Genomic DNA, 25,287 nt, shown 5'->3' on the forward strand with positions numbered 1-25,287 from the left:
ATTTATTTGCGTTATTGTCGAGGCGAAGAATCGAGGTAATTTCTGGCTGGAATATCATTTTTAAACAAACGACCAGGGGCCCGTTTATCAAAAGCTTGTAGCTTGTAATACGAGTGGAAGTCCCTTTTTTTACAGCTTTTTTTTTTTTTTTTTTTTTTTTTATTGAGAAACAAACAGTCTTAAAGTAAACATAAGCAACTTAGCTAATAGCTACAAATTGATTTTTTTTGTAGCTTAGTGACTTATACTCCTAAAAGTAAAACTGTTAAAGGTACAGCATGGTATCATACCAGGTTTAGGTTAGGTTTAGGGGTAGGTCTAATCTCAGGTTTTTGGCAAGTTTTCAGAGATAATAAAATATGACATTTGTGCATCAAGGCGGTTTGTCTACAGAAGACCTACCGGGAAACGCGAATCCGAAACTTCGCTATCTGCCTCTTTATCGCTCTAATATGTAAGTGACAGAGATGTTAGATAACGAAATTTCGATTTTCTTGCCTCGCGAAAGATCCACAGATTGTGGTAGTGGCGCCACCTGCACATTGTTTCGCGTAATACTCCCTATTGGTGGATGATGGAATCCTAGTTGTGTTTGAGCGAAACTACGTCCATTGACTTTAACTTATTTCATTAGAAAAAAATTCAGACATTCAGACTAACAACAAAATTACTATGTAAAATTATTATCACGTAAATTTCATTTTGACCACACCTACACTTTTTTGACCATTTTTAATTTTTGACAAATCATAAACCATGCGCAAATAAATAATTATTTTTATCACCAAATACGTAGACTATAGAGTATAATAATGCCCTAATACCGTAGTGTTCACGTATATACTTACTTATCCCCCTTAGACCTAGAATCCACCCTGTTTCTGGAGTTCCGCCGCCGCCGAGATGACGTCCACTCCTCATCTTCGTCGGAGCTCATCTCCAACGACGGGTACACTGCAACCAAAATACTCGTTAGCTAAAAACATTCCATTTTCGTCTTAGAAAAAGTCCTTTTAAGAGTAAACTACCTAATTATTGACCCTAAAGTATAAATTAATTTCCACTTATTTATAAAGAAAAACCGGACAAGTGCGAGTCGGACTCGCCCACCGAGGGTTCCGTACTTTTTAGTATTTGTTGTAGCAGCGGCAACAGAAATACATCATCTGTGAAAATTTCAACTGTCTAGCTATCACGGTTGATGAGATACAGCCTGGTGACAGACAGACGGACAGCGGAGTCTTAGTAATAGGGTCCCGTTTTTACCCTTTGGGTACGGAACCCTAAAAATCGACACTACTTTTCTGCCTTTAAAGGGGCCCACTGATTATCAGTCCGCCGGACGATATCGGCCTGTCAATTTTTGTTCTAACTGACCGATATCGTCCGGCGGGCTGATATTCAGTGGGCCCCTTTAAGCGAAAGGAAGCCAACATTGTTGGAGTATCTATAAGCCAACATTGTTGGAGTATCTATAAGAAGGTAGTTTTAACTTATTAATTTAAAAAGTAAAGACACTAAACAGTTCAGTTAACTAAGTAACAATTTTGCGGAGCTAACACAGGTCATCAAAAGATACAGTTGCCACGCCTTTATTGTCAAGGTGATAGAGTGCGTGTTCAGATATTTTTTTCCATCCCCATCCCTATTATTTTATTCCACCCTGTATAACCTCCTAAGGCCCACCATACAAAGTTTCCCTATTTTTAATTTGAACCTTGTTGTAAAGAATATTAGGGTGACTTTCGTTTGTTTTAGAAAACAATGAAACAAAAGAAATGCTACTTAATTCAGCTAGTGTAAGGTTCAAATTAGATTGAAACATAGTGTACTGTAGTGTATGTACTATGTCTCACCACCACATGTACGTAGCTGTAGTATATAATAGCATGTACGCGTTATTTTAGCATAATGTATTCGTATTTAGACACCAACAGTTGTATCATTGACGCCACACCTTACATGGCGATCCTGCCAGTGCGGCCTTGCGCTGCACTGGCGACGCGCCGCGTCCGTCAGAAACGTACGAGAACACATTTCGAGGCAATTAGAAGCAGTGAAAGTGAATTAGTTATTTGTGCAACAAGAGAGGAAAGTTGGTTTTTCTTGCAAGTGTTTATTTTGAGTCCCGAGATAGCGAAAGATTCTATAATTGAATCACGAGCGAAGCGAGTGATTCTAAGGTAGAATCTTGAGCGTAGCGAGGGACTCAAAAACACGAGATGTAAAATAACTTTGCTCTCGTGTTGCACACATAATTTTTCACCTCAGTAGTGAGAACATATTAAAGGTTAAAATGTATTTAGAATTACACAGAATAAACAGAAAAAAAAGTATTATAATATGTACGATACGATAAGATATGATACGATAACACCGATACCATACCATACCATAAAAAAAATGTAATAAAAGTATGAAGTTCATGGCCTTCACTAAATTAAAAAGCTACATTGTTTCACTCCCTGGAGTGAGGAAAGTAGGCTTGTTCGAGCTGCTGAGGTGAAAAATTAATTGTAATGCACATTGGGCCTTACGAGGATAATTGAATGATATAGAGTAAGGCACTCACCATATTCCTCGTCCCGATGCACCTCTTTGATGACGTCCTCGTCGTCCAGCAGCGGGTCCTCCACGCGCGGCGCGGGCTTGCGCACGCGCTTGTTGCCGCGCGAGCTCGCACTGCTGACAATAAACGTTTTACTTATTTATATCGATTTTGCCAAAGAAAATATGTAGCATGGAGGGTTACTGTCATAGTAAATTTTGTAGTCACAGTAAATTTACTGCCATCTATGGACACACGATTAAAACTAAAAATGAGTATGTATAAAAATACCAAAAAATGTATATATTATAGACAAATGATTTTTTTTATTTGTATTTATCATTTCATATGATTTTAACCCATGTTTTTTCACTGATGTGTTAAAAATGCTAAAATTACATAATAACAAACGATACCATCAACGCCATCTAGCCGAGGATAAGCGAAAGGCGTAGGCGCCATCTGTCCGAGAATAAATTTTTCTTGATTTCCGAGGCACGTTTTTTCCTTAGACTTTACTCACCTTATACAGAGTTACATAGGTCTTTGATTTTGCTAAATTAGCTTCCTGCATGATTTTTTTTAAATATCTTAATCGAATCTACTTCCCGTGCGATGTGCGATACAGATATTTCTAATAAACCTGATATCTATTGTATCCCAGAAACTTACAAATTACAAAAGTATATGTGGCGCGTGCACCGCGAGTGAAAACGCTCCATACAAAAAGCGAGCGTGAAGCGAGTGTTTTATATACATTAGGGCAATAACTTATAAATAACGTACTGCGTTTTAAAGCTATAAATTGTATGGAGATGACAGCTGTCACCGTACCCAAGCAATGCGAAAATTATTATTTCATCACACTTGCTCGAAAAACATCTTATTTCATGCAGGTGTACTGAAGGACAAAGGCCTATATTGAGTATATTGTTGCCACGGGTGTCATGGATTCTGAAGAAAAAAAAAACTATTTTTTTTGTCACTAATTCATACGTTAAGTTTTACTTTAAACATACTAATGTTTATAAATTATTATTATTTGTTTATGCTTTACAATATTTAATTTGATTAATTTAATAGACGTTTAAAATATTTCTACACAATTGAAAATTGTGGCTGAACGCCGATGGGTCTGCCTTCGATGCCTAAACTGCCGAAAAATTTCAAAATAACGGACGAATGTTTGAAATGTCACCGTATTTAGGAATGATTTCGTTTAAAATTGCATTTACTTGCAATCGCAAGTGTGATGAAAAACATTGTGTGTAACTCCGGGGGCCAGAATATTGTTAATCGAGTCTTTAATTCATTCCAGCCTGCAGCTGTCGTAAGTATATAGACTCGTACAATATTAATCTTACCCCCCACCAAAAATATAACCCCGTAATAGATGGATACAGTCTTAGGAAAAAATGTGCCTTGAAAATCACGAAAATTTGATTCTCGATCAGACGGCGCCATTACCTTTGGCCTACTCTCGTATAGAGGGCGTTGACGGTTTCGTTTGTTATTTAACAATTTTAACGCATATCAGTGAAAGAACATGGGTCAAAATCATAAAAATAATTAATGCAAATAAAAAAAAATCATTTATCCATATTTAAATAAATTTTATCGTATTTTTATAAATCTTAATTTTTAGTTTTAAAGTGCGTCATAATAATATATCCTCTTTGCCCCCCACGTTGCACAATGTACTATGCGTAGTTAGGTTAGGTTAGGTTAGATGAGTACCTCTCCTCGGGCGGGTCGGGCGGGTCGGGCTCGTCGCTGGCCAGCCCGAACGTGCGCGGCGGCGCTTCGTACCGCTCTATAATATTATATCCTCTTTGCCCCCCACGTTGCACAATGTACTATGCGTAGTTAGGTTAGGTTAGGTTAGATGAGTACCTCTCCTCGGGCGGGTCGGGCGGGTCGGGCTCGTCGCTGGCCAGCCCGAACGTGCGCGGCGGCGCTTCGTACCGCTCTATAATATTATATCCTCTTTGCCCCCCACGTTGCACAATGTACTATGCGTAGTTAGGTTAGGTTAGGTTAGATGAGTACCTCTCCTCGGGCGGGTCGGGCGGGTCGGGCTCGTCGCTGGCCAGCCCGAACGTGCGCGGTGGCGCTTCGTACCGCTCTATAATATTATATCCTCTTTGCCCCCCACGTTGCACAATGTACTATGCGTAGTTAGGTTAGGTTAGGTTAGATGAGTACCTCTCCTCGGGCGGGTCGGGCGGGTCGGGCTCGTCGCTGGCCAGCCCGAACGTGCGCGGCGGCGCTTCGTACCGCTCTATAATATTATATCCTCTTTGCCCCCCACGTTGCACAATGTACTATGCGTAGTTAGGTTAGGTTAGGTTAGATGAGTACCTCTCCTCGGGCGGGTCGGGCGGGTCGGGCTCGTCGCTGGCCAGCCCGAACGTGCGCGGCGGCGCTTCGTACCGCTCTATAATATTATATCCTCTTTGCCCCCCACGTTGCACAATGTACTATGCGTAGTTAGGTTAGGTTAGGTTAGATGAGTACCTCTCCTCGGGCGGGTCGGGCGGGTCGGGCTCGTCGCTGGCCAGCCCGAACGTGCGCGGCGGCGCTTCGTACCGCTCTATAATATTATATCCTCTTTGCCCCCCACGTTGCACAATGTACTATGCGTAGTTAGGTTAGGTTAGGTTAGATGAGTACCTCTCCTCGGGCGGGTCGGGCGGGTCGGGCTCGTCGCTGGCCAGCCCGAACGTGCGCGGCGGCGCTTCGTACCGCTCTATAATATTATATCCTCTTTGCCCCCCACGTTGCACAATGTACTATGCGTAGTTAGGTTAGGTTAGGTTAGATGAGTACCTCTCCTCGGGCGGGTCGGGCGGGTCGGGCTCGTCGCTGGCCAGCCCGAACGTGCGCGGCGGCGCTTCGTACCGCTCTATAATATTATATCCTCTTTGCCCCCCACGTTGCACAATGTACTATGCGTAGTTAGGTTAGGTTAGGTTAGATGAGTACCTCTCCTCGGGCGGGTCGGGCGGGTCGGGCTCGTCGCTGGCCAGCCCGAACGTGCGCGGCGGCGCTTCGTACCGCTCTATAATATTATATCCTCTTTGCCCCCCACGTTGCACAATGTACTATGCGTAGTTAGGTTAGGTTAGGTTAGATGAGTACCTCTCCTCGGGCGGGTCGGGCGGGTCGGGCTCGTCGCTGGCCAGCCCGAACGTGCGCGGCGGCGCTTCGTACCGCTCTATAATATTATATCCTCTTTGCCCCCCACGTTGCACAATGTACTATGCGTAGTTAGGTTAGGTTAGGTTAGATGAGTACCTCTCCTCGGGCGGGTCGGGCGGGTCGGGCTCGTCGCTGGCCAGCCCGAACGTGCGCGGCGGCGCTTCGTACCGCTCTATAATATTATATCCTCTTTGCCCCCCACGTTGCACAATGTACTATGCGTAGTTAGGTTAGGTTAGGTTAGATGAGTACCTCTCCTCGGGCGGGTCGGGCGGGTCGGGCTCGTCGCTGGCCAGCCCGAACGTGCGCGGCGGCGCTTCGTACCGCTCTATAATATTATATCCTCTTTGCCCCCCACGTTGCACAATGTACTATGCGTAGTTAGGTTAGGTTAGGTTAGATGAGTACCTCTCCTCGGGCGGGTCGGGCGGGTCGGGCTCGTCGCTGGCCAGCCCGAACGTGCGCGGCGGCGCTTCGTACCGCTCTATAATATTATATCCTCTTTGCCCCCCACGTTGCACAATGTACTATGCGTAGTTAGGTTAGGTTAGGTTAGATGAGTACCTCTCCTCGGGCGGGTCGGGCGGGTCGGGCTCGTCGCTGGCCAGCCCGAACGTGCGCGGCGGCGCTTCGTACCGCTCTATAATATTATATCCTCTTTGCCCCCCACGTTGCACAATGTACTATGCGTAGTTAGGTTAGGTTAGGTTAGATGAGTACCTCTCCTCGGGCGGGTCGGGCGGGTCGGGCTCGTCGCTGGCCAGCCCGAACGTGCGCGGCGGCGCTTCGTACCGCTCTATAATATTATATCCTCTTTGCCCCCCACGTTGCACAATGTACTATGCGTAGTTAGGTTAGGTTAGGTTAGATGAGTACCTCTCCTCGGGCGGGTCGGGCGGGTCGGGCTCGTCGCTGGCCAGCCCGAACGTGCGCGGCGGCGCTTCGTACCGCTCTATAATATTATATCCTCTTTGCCCCCCACGTTGCACAATGTACTATGCGTAGTTAGGTTAGGTTAGGTTAGATGAGTACCTCTCCTCGGGCGGGTCGGGCGGGTCGGGCTCGTCGCTGGCCAGCCCGAACGTGCGCGGTGGCGCTTCGTACCGCTCGCTGATGCTCAGCATCCCCGCCACCGCCACCGCCGCGTCTTCCCTGAACACATATTATTTACTACAATACTGAAACTAGATTGATAATTGACACTTTAAAAAAACCGGCCAAGTGCGAGTCAGACTCGCGCACGAAGGGTTCAGGGCAGGATCTAGGGTAGAGCGAGTCCACGCGCCGGATGGCAAAGGGGGCGCCAAAATGGCAAATAAGAAAAAAAAGTTTCAAGACGCGAATGTGACGCGGGCCCAAAATAGGGCTCGTTTTGCTTTTGGGTAAAAAGCTTCAACGAAGGGCGCCAAAACCCGATTTCGCTCTACCCTGATCAAGGACTCGGGCCGGCACTGGAAGGGTTCCGTACCATTACACAAAAAAACGGCAAAAAAACACGTTTGTTGTATGGGAGCCTCACTTAAATATTTATTTTAATTTGTTTTTAGTATTGGTTGTTATAGCGGCAACAGAAATACATCTGTGAAAATTTCAACTGTCTAGCTATCACGGTTCATGAGATACAGCCTGGTGACAGACGGACAGACAGACAGACAGACAGCGAAGTCTTAGTAATAGGGTCCCGTTTTTACCCTTTGGGTACGGAACCCTAAAAAGTCAAGTGTCGGCGACCCAATGATGTCAAAAAATCGAGGTTTCGTTATCTGGGTCAAAATTCTCTTCGTTGTCTTGTTGTTCTCTTCATTCCCAAAAAATGTGACGGAGTGGAAGTTTTTGTATAGGGTGAAATTTAGTTTTAAATTTTCTCATGATAATTATAATCTACAGCTAGAAAGACATGCAATCGCACTCAACTTTTATTTATCACTACAAAGTCGCTTCCTGATTTGGATGCGGTTTTTTTTAAATAGATAGTGATTCGAGAGGAAGGTTTATATGTATAATACATCAGCATTGCATCCGTGCGAAGCCGGGGCGGGTTGCTAGTTTATTTGATAAAAGACAAAAATAGAAGAGTGACAGAGTGGTCAGAAACAAGACAACGAAAAGAATTTTGACCTATCTGCCTCTTTATCGCTCAAATAAGCAAAAGTGATAGAGAGGTAAATAACGAAATTACTATTTTCTTGTTTCACGGTAGACCCTCAGATTGTGCTAGTGGAGTGCCCCCTACGCAGAGTTTTGCGTAATATTCCCTATTTGGAAAATTTAACGTTACTACTACCAATACTTACGTAGTGTGATCGGGAGGGTCCTCCTCCGCTAATACAGAGGCTTGAATAAGGGACTCGATACCATTTGCAGGCCGTGGAGGCGCTACGGCAGGCGCGCGATACGAGTTGGATTCTGTAAGTAAAAGTTATTTTAAACATTTTCAAAGTACAAATGTTTATTTCAAAGAGTACAAAGATGGTCAAATTACAATAAGTGCGTCATATTCTGCCTCTATCGGCGTAGAAATAAGTATTACAATTAACTAAGTTGCTATACCTACTTGATTATTACTAACATGCATATAATATCATCATTCATCAGGTAACAGAATTATGGGAAAAATTCACTGCAAATGGTACGGGAACTGGTTTTTGAATCTAGTGACATTGTTTCAGCCCGTATGTGTTCCACGGTAGTTGGCGTCGCTGCGAGTCAATCGTACTGCTTCACCGAGTGAGGTAGACTTAGAGTAGCTCTTCCCTCAAGTCACTGCTTTACTGCGTAGAAATGGACTAGGTCTTATGCTAAAAGTACTAAAAACAGAGATAGATATACTAAACTTACGTTGGTTGTAAGGTTTGGGGCGTTGTTTGCGTCGGCGCGGTGTGGGTGTTTCATCAATATACAAGTCCCCAGGTTTTTATTCTATCACCTGCAGAATTTGATGATATCCGACCCATGTTCAAAGCTAACCTTACCTTGAGTAGACGTGCGAGCGGCTCATAGTACGAGTGAGACAGATATAGTAAGGGTCAGTTGCATCAAACCGTCCGTTACCGTTAAAGCGTTCGCTAAATTGTGGTTGGCCTCAATACTCACGTTTTGTCGTAATTTGATAGTTGCTCTTAAAAAATGAGTAATTTTATCCTGACTCACTAACTCATCAATATTCCTGGGTACTTCCAAAAGACCTAACGCCTTGATTTTTGGCATAGAATCAGGTCTTATGCTACAAGTGTGAAAATAAATAGTAAAAGTACAAAAAACAGAGATAGATCTAGTTACGTTGGTTGTAAGGCTTGGGGCGTTGTTTGCGTCGGCGCGGTGCGGGCGTGTCGTCGATGTACAAGTCCCCGTCCTCGTAGTCGTAGGTGTGCGACACGCGGCGCCGCACGGGGCGCTCGGAGCGGCGCACTGGCCGAGGGGCTGGTGGCTTTTGATAGATCTAGTTACGTTGGTTGTAAGGCTTGGGGCGTTGTTTGCGTCGGCGCGGTGCGGGCGTGTCGTCGATGTACAAGTCCCCGTCCTCGTAGTCGTAGGTGTGCGACACGCGGCGCCGCACGGGGCGCTCGGAGCGGCGTACTGGCCGAGGGGCTGGTGGCTTTTGATAGATATAGTTACGTTGGTTGTAAGGCTTGGGGCGTTGTTTGCGTCGGCGCGGTGCGGGCGTGTCGTCGATGTACAAGTCCCCGTCCTCGTAGTCGTAGGTGTGCGACACGCGGCGCCGCACGGGGCGCTCGGAGCGGCGTACTGGCCGAGGGGCTGGTGGCTTTTGATAGATATAGTTACGTTGGTTGTAAGGTTTGGGGCGTTGTTTGCGTCGGCGCGGTGCGGGCGTGTCGTCGATGTACAAGTCCCCGTCCTCGTAGTCGTAGGTGTGCGACACGCGGCGCCGCACGGGGCGCTCGGAGCGGCGTACTGGCCGAGGGGCTGGTGGCTTTTGATAGATATAGTTACGTTGGTTGTAAGGCTTGGGGCGTTGTTTGCGTCGGCGCGGTGCGGGCGTGTCGTCGATGTACAAGTCCCCGTCCTCGTAGTCGTAGGTGTGCGACACGCGGCGCCGCACGGGGCGCTCGGAGCGGCGTACTGGCCGAGGGGCTGGTGGCTTTTGATAGATATAGTTACGTTGGTTGTAAGGCTTGGGGCGTTGTTTGCGTCGGCGCGGTGCGGGCGTGTCGTCGATGTACAAGTCCCCGTCCTCGTAGTCGTAGGTGTGCGACACGCGGCGCCGCACGGGGCGCTCGGAGCGGCGTACTGGCCGAGGGGCTGGTGGCTTTTGCTCTTCTATCACCTGCACATGGATATCAATTGAAAAATAGTTATTTGTACAACAAGAGAGCAAAGTTTGATATTTCTTCGAGTGCTTATTTTGAGTCCCGTGCAAGCGAAAGATTATATAATATATATCTATAAATTATATAATAGCTTAGAATCTCGAGCGTAGCAAGGGACTCAAAAGCACACGAGATGTAAATAACTTTGATCTCGTGTAGTACACAAGACTTTTCATCTCAGCAGTGAGAACATATTTAGGGAGGAAAAATACAACCTGAAAAAATGTAATTCTTCTTCATCAATTTTTCGCTCATCTTTTCTTAAGATATTCTAACAATTAAGTTTAATTACCGCAATAAAACACAAAAACAAAACGAAATAAATTTCAGTAATTAATATGGAAATAACGAATATAATTTGACAGTTCAATCGACAACTTTTTTTGTTAAAAAAAACTTTGTAAGATAGAGTCCGAACTGTAGATACTACTATTTGTCAACTATAGTAGAGATCGTTAAAAATAGAATTATTTATTTTGCGTTATAATCTTTGTATTTTTTTTAAGTTCATTATTTTAATTTTACAATAAAATACGTAAAATATAGTGTTTCAATGAAATTTGAAACTTTTTTTATTAATTATTTATTACGAATTCATACTCATAGGTGTTTTGGAACGATGCGTTCTGACTTATTTCGGGGGTCTATTATAAACCGTCAATATACCGTTGAATGACCATTTAACTTTTTTTGTCTCTTTCTTTTTGCTAATGACGTGAAAGGGACAGAGGGAATAGAATCCAAGTATTTCGAACTTGTATTAGGCCCCACTCTTCGAAATGACATTCGAATATATAGGTCACTTGAATGTCATTTTGTCTCACTCAGTGAGCAAAATGCGATTTTACTCACTCTTTTTGAACAGCAAAGTACCCTTGTTCGTGCTGCTGAGGTGAAAAAATATATATCATTCATCAGTTTCATCAATAATTACGAATATGAACCCGCCTATTGAACCAGCTATGATGGGGTGAACTGAGACCAGCGCTGTGGTTGCCAGTTTACACTGGCACCACAGCAAATGCTGAGATCATCCCTTTTGTGACACTCTTCTTTGTCGTTTTACTCTTTGCAGAGTGTCGTGGTCAACTGCTGACATCAGGCACAGATGTTGCTTGCCGTACGATTTCTCGTCATTTTCCGCGGTTGGAGGTCATTCTCTGGCAAATGCGTTCAGGGGCGTTTGTCACACTAGCTGCTTGTTATTGTCTTGTTTAGTTTTAGAAAACCCTGTTTCTTTTATTATGTTTTCTGTTTTTATTGTGTTTTGTGTTTGTTGTTTATGTTTTGCGTTTGTTGGTTGTTTTGTTTGTTTATGTTTTGTGTGCATTTACGAAATAAATGATTATGATTATGATTATCTTCTTCTATTGTGTTTGACTATGTGAGTGGCAATAAATCATTATTTTATTCTATTGTATCAGTTTTTTTTTGCATGATTATAATTTTGGTTCAATATAATACTTTGCAATGCGCGCGCCGCACTGATAATCGCAATCTCAATGTTTTCGAGATACAATAGCTAGCTGGTTTATTAGAAATATTTAAATCTCACATGAAGTGGAATCGATATACATCTAAAAAAAACATGCGTGTAGTAAATTAGTAAGCCTTATCGTAAAGATTTCAAATCCGCCGATGGATCAGTTATAGTTTGAATCTTCTCAAATAATTTTTTTCGCCCAAGACCCTAATCTGTTAAACATAAGTCATTGTTCCTTTTCTGCGTGCGCGTGGCTATTGTTGGTGAGCGCGTGCCACGCGCTAAGATACAATGGCCACGCGCTCCAAGAAAAGGAACAATGGCTTTTATTTAACAGATTAGGGTCGTTGGCGAAAAAATCATTTGAGAAGATCCAAACTATAAGAGAGTTGCTGTTATATTAATATTAAAATAAATAAGACGTCACTTACATAGTTATTGGCGGGATACTGCTGCGCTATGGCCGCGTCGTATGATGGTAGCGCGTGGTACCCGTTCATGTCGGGTACCATGGGCGCGTAACTCGCCGCCTGCTGTACATTTACATTTTATTATATTTCGTAACGTCATTTCTTAGATAATTAGAAAATATCCCATCAAAATAAAACAAGCCGTATCTATCAGTCGTGTAGCAGTCACACAATGGGATTGGCAACCGTCAAAAGTTAAAAACGTTAAAGTTACCGTTAATGTTAAGGTTGCATAGATGGCGCCATCATAGCTTGCCCCTTTGCTATGAGATTTGGCTTAAAGGGCTGGCATAAAATTCCTTAATTTTTTTTACACAATGGGGTTGGCCGGTCGAAGTGTTTAGCAGATGGCGCCAGCACAGCTTGCCCTGTCAATCCCTAGAATTGTGACAAATTTTTGTTTTTTTAATGCCCTGGATGCCAGCCCTTTAAGCCAAATCTCTTAGAGAAAGGGGCAAACTATGATGGCGCCATCTCTGCAAACCTTCCGACAGTTGCCAACCCCATTCTAGGGATTGACAGGCCAAGCTATGTTGGCGCCATCTGCTAAATACTTCGACCGGACCGGACAACCCCGTTCTTTTAATTTTATTTCTCAGTACACACCATCCAATTAGGAACCGGGTTGTTCTTTAGCCTGTTTCTGTAATGATTGCGGTATTTTGGTTTGGTTATTTAATTTGTAATAAAAAAAGTACAAATCTTAAAATTAGAATAAGAATGTGAATCACTAAAGAATATGTGTCGTTTTCAAGGAAAAGGTACCACATTGTCGGTTGCCATAAGGACGCTCTGGCAGGTTTTTCGTATAAAGATACAAGCAATTTTCGTCCTTATGGTAAGCGACAATGTGGTACCTTTGGATTGAAAACGTCACATACGTTTAAAAAAATATAGAAACCGGTTCCTAACCTTGCTTATGAAGTCAATCTAGTAGCTACATAAAAAAAAGTGCGAGTCGGACTCGCAAAAACTTCAGTACCATTAGCAAAATCATCAAAAAATTCACGTGTTGTATGGGCCCCACTTAAATATTTAGTTTATTCTGTTTTTAGGGTTCCGTACCCAAAGGGTAAAAACGGGACCCTATTACTAAGACTCCGCTGTCCGTCTGTCACCAGGCTGTATCTCATGAACCGTGATAGCTAGACAGTTGAAATTTTCACAGATGATGTATTTCTGTTGCCGCTATAACAACAAATACTAAAAAGTACGGAACCCTCGGTGCGCGAGTCCGACTCGCACTTAGCCGGTTTTTAGTATTTGTTGTTATAGCGGCAAACAGAAATACCTACATCATCTGAGAAAATTTCAACTGTCTAGCTATCACCAAAGATAGATATAACTCCGTAATAGATGGATACAGTCTAAGGAAAAAACGTGCCTCGAAAATCATGAAAATTTGATTCTCGATCAGAGGGCGCTACTAGCTTACTAGGGCCTACTGTCGTATAGATGGCGTTGACGGTTTCGTTTGTTATTTAACAATTTTAACGCATATCAGTGAAAGAACATGGGTCAAAATAATAAAAATAATTAATGCAAATAAAAAAAATCATTTATCCATATCTTATTATATCCTCTTTGCTATCACGGTTCACGGACAGTGGAGTCTTAGTAATAGGGTCCCGTATTTACCCTTTGGGTACGGAACTGTAAAAATGATCTGTTGAGTAAATTATTAATTATCTTATCAACCTGCACTGTCTGCATTGGAGCTTCGAGTCTTGAATAAGCCGCGGTGGGATATCCATATTCAGGTTGGTATGAGCCTGGTTTAGCCGCCTCCGAGTATTGGTAATCTTGCTGGATATCCTCTGCTGAATACATGCCTGTGAACAATGGCACATAATAAATAATAGTAATTGGTACAGAAAAATTACTCTCTCACAAAACGCGTCTATTACGACAGATATGACCGCTAGGTGGCGCAAGCGCGAACAGGCGTCCGTTCCGTGGCGGTGCGCGGCATTTACTATGGCTAGACACCAGAATTGGGGGCGGCCGCATGTACTTGTAGCGGCGCGATAAAATCGCGGAGTGAGCCACGCCTGACAATGGTTTAGTTCAACAATTTAATTTGAACGGTGGAAACGCAGCTGTGAACACATTTTCAACTTTATTTATTTGTGATAGGGTTAAAATTTATGGAAACCTTGACGACCTTGTGCTCGGACTAATGCGCAAAAAAATGGCAAAGATTCGGAATGCCAATGACCAATTTGTGTAGGTAAACGTCAATCAATAGCAGTTGAGAAAACCTTCTATTTCTATGAAAAACTACTAATTTCAAAATGTAACGCTAGGAACATGACATATTGTGTGCGTTGGTCTCAAATCTGATACAGATACGCATACTTTAAGTAGTATTACTTATGACATGTATGCTTTATTTTACTTAGCGTCACTTGCACCATCCCACTAACCCGGGGTTAAACGGGTTTAACCGGTTAAACCTTTAATCCAGTGTCAAATTGTACTGGTAGCCATCGGGTCAGTCCGTCCGTACGAGGTGGGACTTGAGGATGGTGTACGGAACTGGTTTACCCAATATCCCGGTAGATGGCGTTATTACGACCGGCGAAAATCCTACATCGCGCTAACGTTTGTTCAACGTAGATTTCTAAGGTGTTGGTATAAGGTATAACTTACCAGGTCCATAATTGATATCCTGCTCAACCCTCATATTGGCCTGCAGGTTCTCGTTAGTGAACAGTATCTGCTCCTCCTGGTAGCCCAGGTCTTTCTTGGAGATGGTCCACTGATGTATGGGCTTGAGGGCTGGTCGGTCCGTCCGTACGAGGTGGGATTTGAGGATGGAGTGCTCTGGGAGGCTGTAGGGGGGAGGGGGTTGGTCCTCGCGAGGCGGGGAGGCGCTGTAAAATGGAAATTTGTTAGTTTACTTTAGGTATAAATTGTATGTTTTAAAATTAGCTACCTACTGTAGTAGTTGAACCTACAGTAGTGTAGGAGTGGTTTTTTTCAAAGATTTTCCTCGATTATTCAGTGATTTCTTTGAACATTTCTAGGACGCTAATATTTTAGTTTACTAAGTGTTAATGGGTCTGTGAGGTGTAGTTCTCGAGAGTCCAAATTCGCTATTTTCAAAAAACTTTACAAAAAATCCATATTATATTGAACCCGCTCACAAAAAAACATATAGTTAAGCATTTTAGTACAAAAACAGAAAGACTTCGCGCTTGCGTTGTCAATTCAGAAATGGGTGAAATTTGGCACTCGGGTAGCTCACCTGGATTAACATATAGAATACTTTTTTTTAACTCGGGAATCATTCCCTACACATCTCGCTTCAAATAATGGTCCCTATCCCTATGACAGTTCCTTCAAGTTTCTTACGGTTGATCTTCCTGTCGTCTACCACGCTGTCAAAAAAAAGTACCCCTCTATCTACCCAGGCCGGAGATCTCCGGCCAAATCTTTGTTTGCTGTTGTTTTCGGAGCACGAACCACTTGACCCTACTTTATCGCTCGTAAGTGTTTATACTTCTGTTTAACAATGCTTATGTTTTTTGTAAGAGCATAAAACAGGCTTCATTTAAGACCTTTTCAACCAAAAGGTACCACATTGTCGCTTGTAGATAAGGTTGATTTCTAATTGAAGCTATATGGAAATAGCGCCTTACTGACAAGCGACAATAAGTACCCTTTTGGTTGATAATGGCACATTTTGTTTATATTGGAAATACTTCATTACAGAAACCATGGCTCATTCGGAGGATATGCAAATATTACATTCTCTATAAATATTCTCGTAAATTATGATAGTGATTTATAATTAACTTGTTTTAGTTATTCTGGCTCTCAAAGATATAGGCTATCGACAAATGTATATTACTCTAGGATATACCTGTAAAAATATTGTTTTCAACGCTTTTGAAAACCGTTTGACGCACCGACTCGCGTAACAGCGGAACTTTGACTGTTTTCGTATTTCTGGAAAGTGATGTTATATTCGGCACCAATCTGTAGCTCACTTCATTGCGTTTGTATTGGACTAATAGAATATAATGTTAGCGGAGTTCGGAACGCGCCCGTAACTGACAGGACGGTTGTCATGAGCGCGAGCTGTCAAGATGGCTTGGCGCCGTATCCACGGAAGCGTCGGTCAAGCATTGTTGTGTATCGAGTTAAAATAAATCGTTTACTCAAGACCTAGTGCGTTTTGCTGTTAATAATAATATGTATTTTTATTCATTTCAATAAAGCTACTTTTCGACTGCAGGTATCAAGACCGGAGATCTCCGTTCGTAACAAATTACAGGGTACAAAATACTGGCCGGAGATCTCCGGCCTGGGTAGATAGAGGGGTGCTTTCTTCTCAAAGCCTGGGCAAATGAGTATACCTCTTTTTTGGCCGGAGATTTCCGGCTTGGGTAGACGACAGGTTAAAAAATAATCGAAGTGTCACAAAAATTTCAAAATATATAGAAAAGGGGGTATAACTCATACCTGATCTTCATCATCTTCTTATCCTGTCTATCGTAAGCCGGGTCGTGGTATACGGGTTCCTCGTAATGTTGGAAGGTGTATTTCTCGGGCAGGGGTTCCTTGCTCTCCACTATGTACTTCGTGTCTTGGAGGCCGTTGGCGTATTTTATACCTGCGAAACATAACTGGAGTGAGAAAATATTAAATTCAAGTATTAATATTACCATATTTATCATGCATATTAGAGAGAACCCTTAGGGTTCATTTAGACGTATCGTCAACCGGGGTGAATAGGGATGGCTGGGGTGAATAGGGACAAAACTATTTTTTTTTTTAATTCATAATTATGTAAGTGAATAATTAAACAGTCACTAATATTGTCCTTCGCTGCCTGGAACACGGGACAAAACTTAAAATGTGATTTACCTGACAATTACTTAAAAAAATACCCACACAAATTGTATCATTCGATTGAAATTAATAGTAGATTTTGTATGGTGAAGTTTTTTTAAGTATTTTTAAGAATTTCTCAGGTAAATCACATTTAGCTCATAATTATGTAAGTGAATAATTAAACAGTAACTAATATTGTCCTTCGCTGCCTGTAACACAGGGAATCCTAGTACAGGCATTTGGAAGCCACTTGTCTTCAACAACAATTCTTAGTCTTGAACAAAAATTCTTAGTCTTTAAGAGCAACCACTGTACAATACTTTTTTGAATAAATTATTTGTATTTGTATTTTAAGTTTTGTCCCTATTCACTCCAGTCATCCCTATTCACCCTGGTTGACGGTATTTAGAGATAGCAACAGGAGGGGTGATGAAAATCTATCTGGAAAGCGTCTCTGCTTTATCTTGATGATGATGATGATGATGTATTCCTGTTATCCCTCATTAGGGACATAGGGCTCGCAGAAGAATCCTCCATTTGTCACGATCTTGAGCGGCTACTTCCAGCTCTTTCCAGTTGAGCCAGCCTCTTTCTCAACTGATCGCCTCCCCGACCGTCTACTGCCAGCCGAATTCCAGCGGAGACCCTGCTTGGCCAGATGGCTGTCCGGCCTACGGAGTACGTGTCCGATCCAACGCCACTTCCTTTCAAGGAAGCTTTTATCTTTAGCTTTATCCTGCTATATCTTAGAAAATGTTAATTCTTCTTACCTTGCGGATACCTGCTGTCATACACGACTTCTTTATTCTCTATATAGAACTTGTCCGCGTATATTTTCTCCTCAACAAACTCGTCAGGCTGAGCCATGTGCATGATGGGTTTGGGCAGAGTCAGTTTCAGTGATTTCTTCGGCGCCGGCTGCTTTTTGGCTATCGCTTTGTTGGGCGATATGTGGTTCTTTATTTTGAAGTCCTGGAAGATGAGAGATCGTTATTATCTTCATAAAAACCATTTCCGTTGTATAATTTTATCATTTATTTATTGTATTGTCATGTACATAATAGGTGTTACATAATATAAAGTCAGATCATGACACCCTGTAAGGGCACACAATAGTAATATTATTCTAGGCTAATTACATTTACTTATTAGTAATCAATTTAAATTAAAATAAAATAAATGACCGCAAATCTTGAAACTAAATCTAAGAATATATCGTCTTGAAATAGACACTGACAGACTTTGCACATCCAAATCTGTTAAAGATAGAACCTTGAAATTCGAATAATAAAAACCGGCCAAGTGCGAGTCGGACTCGCGCACGAAGTACCATTCCGTTGTACCGTTAAGCAAAAAACGGCAAAAAAAATTACGCACGTATGCAAGTTTTCAGCTTCATCGGAAACCGGAAAGTGGGTCAAATTAAACTTGCAAGTTTTGACCCGTACATACATACTATAGTTAAAAAGATACATTGCAAGTTAATGAAAAGCTTGTAAAATGGACGCTCACCGCACGTCCGACTGGAGAGTCCAGCTAACTTGCACACAGGAAGTGATTCCGTTCCTTTTTTCATGCCTCTAGCTATTTTTCCTCTAAAGTTGGCTATGTGTTGACGGTGTGGTATGGTGGAAATAAAAGCACAACAAGTGAAGGCTCTATTTTCTACTGGACTTGTTATCTACAGAATTAATACTAATCCTTACCTATCTTCGTTAGCTGCGCTGGCAGATAATTTCTCAAGAGTACGCAGTTCTTTGCACAGCTCTCTAACTAGCTGACCAGAATTGAGACACTTGGGTACGTTTATTCACACCCCTAGCCATTGTGGTTGCTGGCTATGTGGAGTGTGGCTCTATTTTCTGTTATTGGGCTTGTAATATACAGAATTAATGCTAATCCTTACCTTATCTTTGTTAGCTGCGCTGGCAGACCGTTTCTCGAGAGTGCGCAGTTCTTTGCACAGCTCTCTAACTAGCTGACCGGAATTGAGGCACTTGGGTACGTTGTCGCGCTTCGCGGAGTCCGTCTGCAATGTTTGGTTCAATTAGTTTGTTGCGAACGCAACTTTTTATTTATATAAAATATTCCTAGCAGTAGCTAAACGCAGCCGTCGGGCTCGGTTAGTATGCGGAGGCTTTTTTAAAGCACCAATAGGAGCGGTCCACATAATTTGTATCGCGGCCAATTAGAAGCACCTAAATTTAAACCACCTTTTTACTGTTCAATCTCGCTAAATCACTCTCTCATCAGCCTCCATACCATAACCACCACTTCTACACCTTTTAACTGTTTGTCAACTGTGACCTTTGTAACCAGTACCTATTGAAGATTATATCATTTTACTTCAAATCGAAGTCTTTATTTGAGTCGTCGAGACCTGCAGAGCGGCTATAGTATAGTTAAATGAAAGCAATTGTGTGGTTTTATGAAACCATGATGATACAAGTGAAACTTTTAACTAAAAATTTTCGGAAAATTATCTCATTTTGGGTATTAAAATCGCGTTTTTAATCTTAAGTTAATAAATATCCTCTTTAAAATTATCTTACAAAAGCTCACCTAACGCCAATGTAATTCAGCTACTCAACACGGAATCGCCCTGTAATTAATTATCGCTTACTTATCATACACGAGTCAAGGACTAAATAAACCGGTATAAGTAAGCTCCCCGATTACGCATATGATGTTAAGGATCTCACGGTCACGTTACACTGGGGTTCTCGAGATGACTACACGCTTGCTTGTTGGGAATTGTTTGACGGAATCGTGACGTCCGTGACGGTCGAAAACAAAAAGTCGTATGTGGACTGTAAAGTTACCAATTAAGATATAACTATTTGCCATTCACCGTAGAATTTGACAGAGAGAGAGCTATTAAACCTTAGCGTATTTAAGGTTAATAAGGTCTACTGTCCTTAAATTTTTGTATTAAATTACAAGCAGATATCAGCCTTAGTGAATTAGGTAAATAAAAGCTTGTAATGATAGTTCAATCATAGAGTAACTTATACTAGAGCGGTACTGTCATAGTAAATTTTGTAACCCCAGTAAATTCACTGCCATCTGTCGACACACTTTAAAACTAAAAATAAATATTTATAAAAATACGATAAAATGTATTTAAATATGGATAAATGATTTTTTTATTTGCATTAATTATTTTTATATGATTTTGACCCATGCTCTTTCACTGGTATGCGTTAAAATTATAAATAACAAACGAAACAGTCAACGCCCTCTATACGAGTGTAGGCCAAAACTAGTGGCGCCATCTGATCGAGAATCAAATTTTCGTGATTTTCGAGGCACGTTTTTTCCTTAGACTGTATCCATCTATTACGGAGTTATATTTATTTTTGGTTCAATCGACCAATTTTATCTGTCATATTGTCCGGTCCAACCTCTCTGTGGTCAACGTGGGTTACTCACACTCTTGAGCGCATGCCACTCCTTGAGCGCGGTGGCGAGGATGCGGACTCCGCGCAGCAGCAGCGGGGGGAGGGGGGCCGGCGCGCTCGTTCCCACTTCGTGCAGAGTGAAGTCTTCGTCCTGACAACACAATAGGGTATTTGACTGTATTTTAAATAAATCTGTTATTAACACTTTAATAAAAATGTTTTTAAGTTTACAAACTTTAAGAACATAAAAATTATAATCTAATCTTTTGCGGTAAAAAATCTTTTGCGGTATGAGCGGTTCAGCTTTGGAATGAGTTGTCTCCCTCCTTAAGGAAGTCGCGGTCCGTTGCATCGCTTAAGGGGCAGTTAAGGAAACTGTGGCTATCGGACCGGAATTAACTGTTTGTGACTATGGATGTATATTTATTATATAAAACGTAGGTATTATATATATTTGTTATACTGTTACTTAAATTTTTTATCTTATTTTATTTATATTCTTTTATAAATTTATTGACTTTCCTCTAGTCTATTGTACGCAGTGCTATATTTGTCTACCGTTCTTCATCAATTCTCATCTACTCAAAGGTTAACTGGAAGAAATCCCTTAAAGGGATAAGTTCGCCTTTGTACTGCCTATTTCTGTGCCATATTTGTGTTCTATGTCATTGTACAATAAAGAGTTTATACATACATACATACATTATACCCTAAAAAAAAGTGCATTGTGGGTTATAAAATGGTACCCAACATATGTGACGTTTTCAACCAAAAGGCACATTGTCGGTTATCGATAAAGTTGATTTCAAATTGAAACTGGAAATAGCGCCTTAATGACAACCGATAATAAGTACCATTAGACTTATATGGACCAGGATAGACCAGGATATGGACCGTGATTACCTTTTGTATTGTCACCCGTGAACAGGATGCATGAAACTGCGTCGAAATATCGGGAGGTCAAAAACAATTCACGGTCCATATCCCGGTCAATATAAGTCTAGTGAAACTAATCTTGAATCATTCAAAACTCTTAATAAATACCATTTTGGTTGGAAATGGCACATATCGTCGCTATACTTACTCAACCTCATATCTGCAACAATCATTTGATGGAAATGTCGCTTTTCTTTCATTCGGAATACAGGGGTTTTTGTCATCAAATGAGTGTTGCAGATACGAGGTTGAGTAAGTATAGCGGCGATATTAAGGCTTGTATGGGCACTTAATAGGAACTTTTACGCGAACGATAAGCGAATAATAGTACATTATTGTCGAGGCTCGGAAGTAGCTACTTGCTGGCTGAGGATTCGTTTTAAACGGACGACCTTGGGAGTCCGTTTAATTGAATCCGAAGCCAGCAAGTAGCCTTCCAGCCGAGTCACATATAGTGCTTTTCTCAAAAATGGCGCAATAAATACAAATATAATAGAAATATTTTACAGAAGCAACGTTTTTACGTATATATTTTCACAGAAAAAAGTAGTAAGATTTGCTTTGCCGCCGTTTTATTTTTTTAATTAAAAATAGAAGTGTATTTTTCTGCTGAAAATACGCCAACCTATTTGAGACACCTAAATAGTCGCGGTACCAACATTATAATAATAAGTACTGATCATCTGTTTGGCTGTTTAATGGACCTATGCCTGCATTTGGTATCACGTTTGATATGGCCACTTCAACTTTTAAAAAGTTTGGAACTCGACAAATAATGGAATTTGTATGCAACATTGCAGTCCCGAAATCGAGACTGCAATGTTTTTAACTTTTTAATTATTTGACGGACCATAAACTACGCACTTCGCGACCTACTTTTTAACCGGCAACGTCGACTTTGCCGTCCATTTTTGAGAAAAGTAAATACCTGCGTCTCCTCGTTGTGTCTCCGCAACATTGTTAAAAGGTGCGCGCCGGCGTACCAGTGCATCGCCTCGAATAATGGATACCGGAGCATTATTGGCGTCTCCACTCGCCTCTCAATCTCGTATATCCTGCAACAAGAGTCAGGTAAACGTAACAATATTTTATGTAGGTATATTTGACGACCGGTCCGGCCTAGTGGGTAGTGACCGTGCCTGTGAAGCCGATGGGCCTGGGTTCTTATCCCGCTAAAAGATACAGTCATGGATCTTTTCTATGTATGTATTTAAGTATTTGTATATTATATATATCGTTATACCCACAACACAAGCCTTCTTGAGCTTACCGTGGGATTTAGTAAATTTGTGTTAGAATGTTCCTATAATATTTATTTATTATTATTATTATTCTGCTATAAATCCTTTACAACACTGAACGCCGACAAATTTCCTTGCTTTCAGTAATCAGTTATTAATTTGCGTTAAAGAAACAGCCTATTTAAAAAAAAAATACTGTTTAAACCCGCAAAAAAGAAGTTTTCCGAATTTTCTAATTATATCGTGCAACTTTTACGTAAGTACACTTACTGCAGCTGCATCTCGATGCTGTAAGAGTGGAGCAAGTTGCCGCCGAACACTAGGGTATCCTGCGGGGTCAGCACGGCGTGGATCCACCCGCCCGGGATGCAGAGCGTCTGCCCGGCGCACAGCTCCGCCGTGCCGTACCATTCCACCTGAGAACAATATTACTATAACAACAACAAACAACAACACACGACAACAACAATAACACAACACAACACACACACAACAATTTATTTTTTATGGGAAACGTGGGTGTAATGTCTTTAAAAAACCCGTCAGATCAATGATATTATGATATTCAAACTCCAATAAGTTTCTTGGAAATATAAAGCAAGGGGAGCAAACGAGGGGAGGCCTCTGCCCAAAAGTGGGACACTAAACCAGGCCAATAAAAAAAAACCGGCCAAGCGCGAGTCGGACTCGCGTTCCAAGGGTTCCGTACATTACACAATTTAGACAATGTATTTTTTATGTGAAACGTGAGTGAAATGTCTTTAAAAAACCCGTAGGGGTCGGATCAAAAACTAAGTAATTAAGTCCGACTCACGCTTGACTGCAATTTCTAATAGGTTTTCCTGTAATCTATAGGTTAAGGTCTATTTTGTGTATTTTTTTCAAAATTTTAGGCCCAGTAATTTCGGAGATGAAGGGGGGGGTCATTTTTTGCCTATTTTCTTGAATAACTTCTAAATTGTTTATCCTAATATTATAAAAATATTATATATATATTTGAGATTCTCACAATGAGCTCTTTCATTTGATATATAACACGATATGGTTTGAAAAACTTTATTTTTTAATTTTCCGTTTTACACCCCAAAAGTGGCCCCCATGTTTAAAATTCATTTGTTTATGTTACATGTCCGTCTTTGGGTCACAAACTTACATATGTATACCAAATTTCAATTTAATTGGTCCAGTAGTTTCGGAGAAAATAGGCTGTGACAGACAGACAGACAGACAGACGCACGAGTGATCCTATAAGGGTTCCGTCTTTTCCTTTTGAGGTACGGAACCCTAAAAAGGAGTACACACATAAATCAAACTTACCATGTCCCCGAAGAATCTCTCGTTCTGATTATTGGACGCACTCCATTGCTGATAGAGGGCCAGGTTTGTGGATGTAGGAGGTATTAGGTAGAATATCTGCGAAAGAAACGACATTTTAAAATAAGATGCGTTGGGATAAGATTGTAAGGGTTTTTCATGAGGGGTAAGACAATAGTAGATTGTTAACCAAGGGATGAAAGGCACTCATTTCTGCCGAGGTAGTTTGGCGCTCGAAGGCAATAAGAGCGCCAATAGTCCGAGGCTCAAATGATGCCTTTCACCCGAGTTTTGCAACACTTTACTTTTCATTTCGAATACGAGGAAAGTAAAATGCATGTGTTTTTTTTAAATCATTACTAAGTATACATTTTTATAGTAAGTCTTGAGCGTACTTTCAAATAACAATTTAGGCAAAAGTATTGTTATTTATGGAATGGGGAATGTGAAATATCAGAATGGAAATTGTACAACAAATCCATTTATTTAAACCCAAATTTCAATTGTTTACCGTAAAAAAAATCGTACCTGGAACGTTAAATGCTCTAGTGCAGAAACGTATCATTTTCTGCACACCTTTTAGAACAAGAATGACCCTCTTTCGGAGCATGAGAAATGAAAACATATTAACAGGGCAAGTTAAGTAAAAGGTGGTAAAAATGGTTCAAAAGCATAATAATTGTACCTTCCCCCCGTGCATGACGTGGTACCAGACGGCGGTGCCGCCGAAGTCGACGTGGAAGTCCGTGTAGGAGCCGGCGGCCGACATGAGGCAGTACTTCTGCACGGCCGGCCGGGGCGGGGCCTCCGCGGCCGGCCACGCGCTGCTCGCCCAGTCCAGGCGGCGGATCGTGCCGGGGGGCTCCACTAGCGGCGCCATACTGTCAAAACATCAACTTGTCGTACAAAACAACTCGATAGGCGCCATTCATTGATTACGTAAGACGATTTAAGGGGAGGGGGGGGTCGAACATATATTATTTTTTCTTACAAGGGGCAGGGACTCAGGGAGAGGGTTATCATAGTTCTTACGTAAGATCACAAAGATACTAATTTTTCAAATGTCTATGAAGTTATGACGTTTACAATGATACTTCCACGGTGCAGAGTTAGCTTAAACCACGGAGTATGATGGAGATGGCAAGTGGGCGTTCCCGTCTATCCGACAGTTAGTAGCGACCGACTCACTTTATGCACAGACTATGCTCAGTTGTTGTGTAAACTTCATGCTCGAATGTCATTCACGTCGTACGTACGCTCGTCTAACAAAAATTGATAATTAAATTTAAAATGCCGTATTGTGAAGTATTAAGCTGCAGAAATCACAGCGGTTTAAAAAATCTTTCAGTGGAGTTATTTCCTATCACCGGTGGTTATTTATTTAAATATAATCCGATAAATACGAAAAATCTGTTTATTTTGCATTATTTACGAATGTTCGTTAAGTAAATCTATATTTTATCAGTTAGAACTTAGAGTTCACAATCCTTTGTCACTATTCTTTACGTTTATCTGGAATATTC

The 25,287-nt window shown here is 41.6% G+C and overlaps 1 protein-coding gene across 1 annotated transcript in view; it reads right to left on the minus strand.

Annotated features, from left to right (window-relative positions):
• LOC134751607 (uncharacterized) overlaps positions 1–25,287 on the minus strand; it is a 42,310-nt gene that overhangs the window by 9,411 nt on the left and 7,612 nt on the right. Inside the window, exons 6-22 of the mRNA XM_063687084.1 lie at positions 24,450–24,645; positions 23,768–23,863; positions 22,721–22,866; positions 22,138–22,264; positions 20,305–20,424; positions 18,779–18,901; positions 17,643–17,844; positions 16,501–16,651; positions 14,683–14,906; positions 13,729–13,862; positions 11,992–12,093; positions 9,533–10,034; positions 8,044–8,155; positions 6,768–6,901; positions 4,286–4,361; positions 2,573–2,685; positions 849–954 (exon numbers count right to left, since the gene is read on the minus strand). Of these exons, the coding sequence (XP_063543154.1) occupies positions 849–954; positions 2,573–2,685; positions 4,286–4,361; positions 6,768–6,901; positions 8,044–8,155; positions 9,533–10,034; positions 11,992–12,093; positions 13,729–13,862; positions 14,683–14,906; positions 16,501–16,651; positions 17,643–17,844; positions 18,779–18,901; positions 20,305–20,424; positions 22,138–22,264; positions 22,721–22,866; positions 23,768–23,863; positions 24,450–24,645 (2,664 nt within the window). The remainder of the gene's footprint in view (positions 1–848; positions 955–2,572; positions 2,686–4,285; positions 4,362–6,767; positions 6,902–8,043; positions 8,156–9,532; positions 10,035–11,991; positions 12,094–13,728; positions 13,863–14,682; positions 14,907–16,500; positions 16,652–17,642; positions 17,845–18,778; positions 18,902–20,304; positions 20,425–22,137; positions 22,265–22,720; positions 22,867–23,767; positions 23,864–24,449; positions 24,646–25,287) is intronic.

The sequence above is a fragment of the Cydia strobilella genome, chromosome 22 (genome assembly GCF_947568885.1).
Source record: "Cydia strobilella chromosome 22, ilCydStro3.1, whole genome shotgun sequence".
NCBI lineage: Eukaryota > Metazoa > Arthropoda > Insecta > Lepidoptera > Tortricidae > Cydia > Cydia strobilella.